This window comes from Arvicola amphibius, chromosome 8 (assembly GCF_903992535.2).
Source record: "Arvicola amphibius chromosome 8, mArvAmp1.2, whole genome shotgun sequence".
Classification (NCBI taxonomy): Eukaryota; Metazoa; Chordata; class Mammalia; order Rodentia; family Cricetidae; genus Arvicola; species Arvicola amphibius.
Window position 1 is genome coordinate 54,159,719 of NC_052054.1, and position 6,000 is coordinate 54,165,718.

The 6,000-nt window shown below is 35.4% G+C and overlaps 1 protein-coding gene across 2 annotated transcripts in view; it reads left to right on the forward strand.

Annotated features, from left to right (window-relative positions):
- Positions 1 to 6,000, forward strand: part of Sec63 (SEC63 homolog, protein translocation regulator) — a 79,100-nt gene that overhangs the window by 24,558 nt on the left and 48,542 nt on the right. For both annotated transcript variants that reach the window (XM_038338724.1, XM_038338726.1), the window contains exon 2: positions 3,410 to 3,509. In XM_038338724.1, coding sequence (XP_038194652.1) covers positions 3,410 to 3,509 — 100 coding nt within the window. The remainder of the gene's footprint in view (positions 1 to 3,409; positions 3,510 to 6,000) is intronic.

Sequence of the window (6,000 nt, forward strand, 5' to 3'; positions counted from 1 at the left end):
TGCTGCAAATTTAAATATCATGATAATATGCAATTATTGATTGACGTACATATTCTTTCAAGAGGCCAAGATACTATTTTTAGGGTTGGAGAGTATGGCTTGTAAGGTGTAGGTACATATTTTCAAGGCTGCAGACTGTGTATGTTCTTTTAGCCAGGGACATTAGAATTTTTTCCTTTGATTAGATCTAGTTGTCTGGTTCATAGCCTTAAGAATTATTATTATAAAATCTTATAAAGGGTTTTCCAGTTTTATACTTGAAATAGGAGTCTGTTGAAGCTTAATTTAATGAGAAGCAGATTAAAATTTTACAGTAGTATTTTTTTTGAAGTTCATAATTTAACCACGAAAATCAGAAGATTTGACATTACTATCTTACTGTCAGACCCCATTCGGGTTTTGTCACTTGTCTCAGTGATGTCCTTTGTAGCAAAAATTTAAGTTCAGAACTATACATCACATTTAGTTGACATGTTTCTTTAGTCTCCTTTTAAGTTTAGAATAGTTCTTCATCTTCCCCTGACTTTAAATATTATAGGCCAATTATTTAATAGAATGAACGTTAATTTGGGTTGTCTGATATGTTTTCATGATTAGATTCAGATTTTATATCTGATGAGTCTGTTCTTTTCATTGCATTTTATCAGGTGGTATATACTTTCAGTTTGCTCTTTTATTGGCATTATTCACTGGTCACTTAAAGCGTTGTCTGTCAGGTTTTCCGTATTTTTTCTTGTTGTAACAAATCATTACATACAGTGGCTTAAAACAGCACAGATTTATTTTCGTACAGTTTTGGATGATAGAAGTATAAATGGGTTTTTTTACTAGGCAGTAATGATGTTGCTAGGGCTTGTTCCTTCTTGAGACCTTGAAGTAGAACTCGCTGAGCTGACCATTTGCAGCTTCTAGAGACAGTCTATATTCTTTGGCTTGTGGCCCCTTATTCATCTTCAAAGGAGCATCAATCTAACCTTTGGTCTCAATATGTTATCACTTCCTGTCTTAGCTCTCTTATCTCTCTCTGAGAAGCACTCCTTGATTATATTGGACCTACTAGGCTAACCTCCCCATTTCAAGATCCTTAATTCACTTATTTGAAAGTTTGTTTGACATTTAAGATGGTTCCTTGCATGAGGATGTGGCCGTCCTGGGAGACTTGCTTCCGCATTGGAAAGTCATTCTTTTCTTCTTTGATAATTAATATTTTGCAGAAAGGTACAAGGATTTCTAGTTTCTGGGTACTGAGATGTCTGACTCCTATTATTTAGAAGCCTAAATCTGTATAGCATGCTCACTGCTATTGGGATTCCGCTGCCCTAGTCTTACTTAGTACACAGAGGTAGGGAATATGTAGGAATTTGTAGGGAGAGCAGTGCCCATACTCTATTTATTTAGTTATTTAGTTTTTTGAAGCAGGGTTTCTTTGTGTAGTTTTGGCTGTCCTGGAACTAGCTCTGTCGACCAGGCTGAACTCACAGAGATCCACCTGCCTCTGCCTCCCAGGTGCTAAGATTAAAGGTGTGTGCCACCACACCCAGGTTTATATTTTTATATTAATTCATATTGTTGCCTTCACTTCACTTCCAGACTAATAGTCCAGGTTTAGTCTTCTGTCTTTTTATATTTGTCACTATATTCTCTGACAGTAAAAGGTACATTTTAGTGTTTTGATATATTAACTTTTTTGATTAGTCTACCTGCATATATAAAACTCCTTTGTTACTGCTGCTGCTTCTACCTGGATCTGTCTTCATTACATTGATATCTCTGCCAGGCAATATGCGGGTGCCTTTGTCACAGTATACAAATAGGGCGGTTGAACCTACCTGTTGGGTTTGTTTTTTAATTTTAATTTGTTGTTTTAAGTGTGGTGTTTTTGTTTGTTTAAGATAGAGTTTCTCTATACAGCCCTGGCTGCCCAGCAACTCACTCTAGACCAGGTTGATGGCCTCGAACTCACAGAGATCTTGCCTCTCCTCATCCCAATGTCACTACTAATGACTTGTAAGGGCTTTTGCCTGTATCTGTGTCTTGTGAACCATGTGTGGGCAGTGCCTGCAGATGACTGAAGGTATTACCTTCTTTGGGACTAGTTGTAAGCTGCTGGGAATTGAAACTGGGCCCTCTGGAAGAGCAGCCAGTACTCTTAACTGCTGAGCCATCGCTCCAGTCTCTCTATATGGTATTTAAGAAATCCAAAATAGATGAAATAGTGCATACATATTCATGCTTTGCATGCATATAGAAGTCAGGGGAACCTACGGGATTTAGTTCTCTTCTTCCACCATATGTGTCCCAGGGATAGAACCCAGGATGTCAGGCTTGGTGGTCTGTACTTTTACCCACCAAGCACCTTGCTGGCCCTGGGTACCAAATTGTTTTACTTACGCAGTATCTCATGTAAGAATTTTAGTTTTGTGTATTTTTTTTCTAAAATACAGTATCAAAACAACAATAGAATTAGCCCAGCTGGACTTAGGTTACATGATCCCAACTTTATTGGGAACAGTAGCTAGGAGCTATGGAATTGTTAAGCATGTCCTTTTCTTCTCATAAGGACGGTTTGGTATACTGACCTTAACTACACTGCAATCATAGAACTGCTTCACAGCCCATTTGAACTTGACAGCCATGCTCTTAACTGCGAAGCCATCTCTCCAGCCCCTTAATTATGTATTTTAAATCTAGGGAGGAGTTATTGAAACCAAATGATTGTGCCAACTTCAGTAAAACAGTATATGACATTTTAGGTTTGGTTAAAATTTTTAATTGAATTGCAGCATTTCATAGAGTCAAATAATTTTTGTCACATTCTTACATAAAATCTATCTTAAGTTCTTACAGGTTTAACCCACTTTTCCAATTTAGCATAAAATAATTAAAATTTATGATAAATGAATTTTACTGTCCACTCTTTTTCAACTGTCAGTTGCTTTTTATGTTAAAACTACAAATTCTGTTAGTTTTACATCTTCAGTAGATACAGTTCTGAACCCTGTTGGTTAGAATATGTCTGACTAGGTAATTATTTCCATACTTGAATGTAGTTTCTCCTTGGTTACTAAATAAACCATATTCAAATTATTTTATACTTTTTGTTCTATACAAAGAAAGAATAGGAGAGAAATGCTTAGACAGTTGATCATAGTTAATTCAAGTTAGTTTCTAAATTTTTGGAGAAGTTTCATATGAAAAATACTTGCTTCTTATTAAACTTTTTTTTATATCATTTGTTGTGACAGACAGCTTAGCATAGTTTGAGTTTTTGTAAGGATTATATAAATAGGCAAGATTTTATGTTTCAGCAAAATGTTAGGATAGTAATAAGGTTAATATGATATTAACTCTGGTTTGGATTTCATTGTGAAAAATAATTTAACTTGTTTTTACTTTTCTTTCTTGACAGAACAAATTCGATTAAAGAATATCAGAAAAGTCTATGGAAGATGTATGTGGTACCGTTTACGGTTATTAAAACCCCAGCCAAATATTATTCCTACAGTAAAGTAAGTAATGGATTTCAATAACAACACATACCGAGTGCTTGTTCTTTGCTAGGTGTTAGTTGGGGATCTGAGGATGGCTTACATGTGTGACTGTAGAAGTTGTAGCCTGTGAGAGGGGCAGGTTTGGTTAGCAGCTGTAGAGCTGTGGACAGGCTAAAACTCAGAAGGAGAAGGGTATGTGAGTCAGCGCTTGTTTGAAGACTGTAAATATTATATGCTAGCACTGGAGTTTTATGTTGAAGTCTATATGAAAATCAAAGATTTCAAAGACTGATAAGATCAAGTGTGAATTTCAAGGTGATAACTAAAGTTGTCTCATGCTTAATATGTTTGATTCTGTGTTAACTCAAGGTATTTATGGTTTTCCTTAAGCTAAGGCTAAGAGGTAAATTGATTTGGGCAGAATTATGCAGTGAATGTGGTGGGTAGGACCATATCACCTTAATTTTGGCAGGCTCATCTGCTTAGACAATCCCCTAGCAAGGATTTGATTCAGTGAGGCTAAAGGGTGTGCTTTACACTGGATTTATGTGAAGTCTTTATTTAACTCAGTCACTAGATTATCTGTGATGGGAACTGAAGGTTGTTACTGCAGAAAAGTAAATTACCCACATCTACCTGCTGTAGAAAGAAAAAAAAAACTGGTAGAGGATTAAGTGTTGAACCAATTATTTTAAATCTGGGTTTAAAGGATGAGACTAGTTTTAAACATAGATGTGTAACTTCAGAGGACTGAAATAAGATTTTTAAGAGGGAAAGGACTGGTTTTTGCACAGAGAGGGAATCTCAGCTCTGATGGTAATGCTCAGTGATAAGAAGCTAGATGCAGAGTTAGCACTGCGACCAATATAGCTGTCTTGTCTCTTTTATTTGTTGTCTATTCTCATTTTAAATTAAAAATTTATAAACACCCCCTCCCCATCTCTTTATTTGAGACGGGTTCTCACTATGTAGCCCTGGCTGAACTGAAACTAGCTATGTAGATCAGGCTGGCCTTGAACTCGCATGCATCGTCTGCCTCTGTCTTCTGAGGATTAAAAGTTTGGACCGCCATTCCCAGTTTTAGGCCAATAATTCCTATTTCTCAGTCTCAAGCCCCCACCTCGTTTTTGCTCAATACTTCAGGTACCTGAACCTCCATTTTTTTTCTTATTAATTTATCTATTGTGTGTGTATGATGTGTATGTGGGCATACATGTGCCATTGCACACTACATCAGTGTGGAGGACAGAGGATAGCTTTGTGGATTGATTCTTTTCTTCCATACCTTATGAGGGCTCTGGGAATTGAACGTGGGCCATCAGGCTTGTGAAACAGGCTTGTGACAGGTGAGCCATTCTGTCAGCTTTGAACCTAGTTTTCAAGGAAAAGAAGTTGAAGGCCTTTTTGGTAATATTTATTTATGATAAAAATAAATGATTTATTTAATTCAGAATGAAGCTCAAATAATGACTAAATAGATTTTGGTAACAGTTCAGAGAAAGTTTAGAAATTATAAAAACTCTTGCTACTTTATACTACCTAGATATTTCCTGACAGTATTTCTGAATCTAAGCTATGTAATTTCTGGAAGTAGCTTCCAAATTACATTTAAAATATAATTAAAAGAAAAATGCAGAATACTTTCTAAGTTATTTTACTGAATCTGCATGTGAGAAAATGTTTGTCTTTTTGGAGGGTTTCTTTTAGAAAATTGGACACAAAGCATAATCATGTGTATCCTCCACCCTCAACCCCTTTTGCTTTGGCTCTCTGGAAATGAGTGTGGTGTTATTTATTGTTTGGAATACTTTTCATCAGCACGGATGATCCTGTCATGAGCCTTCTCTTCTGTTTCTGGCTCTGAGAAAAGATGCCATATGTGAAACATCTAATAGAGTTTAGCATATCTGGGATATTTTGTTCTTTTCCTTATGTTTGATTTTTCTTTGTGATTTTTCATTCTTATCTCTGTTTTATGAGTTTTGTTAGACTTTTAGATTTCATCAAAGTGAAGAGTTAACTGTGTGTAAATAGCATTTTCAAGTGTTCTTAGATTATTGAGAGTATTAACAAACTTTAGTTTTATGTTTAAAATTTCCTACTTTTAATTTCAGTTATAATTATGTACTTATTGTAAGTCATGTATAGAAGGTGCTAGATACACAGTGATTAACAATCTATATAGTTCAAAGTTGTGAACTATAGGAGAGAGTGCCAAATAATAATTATAATAAATTTAGTAAATAATGTTAGTTCATTTCTCTCTTTGTTATTGTAATAACATACTTGAGTTTGGATACTTTATAAAGAAACAAGGTTTATTTAGCTTATTTTAGTTTTAGAGGCTGAAAGTCCAAGGTCTGTCAGCCCCATTCGTTTGTGACCTTTGGAATAACATTAGAACTTGGTAGATGGCATCATGGCGGGAGGATACATATATGACAGATACATATATGTATCTATATCTATCTATCTATCTATCTATCTATCTATCTATCTATCTATCTAT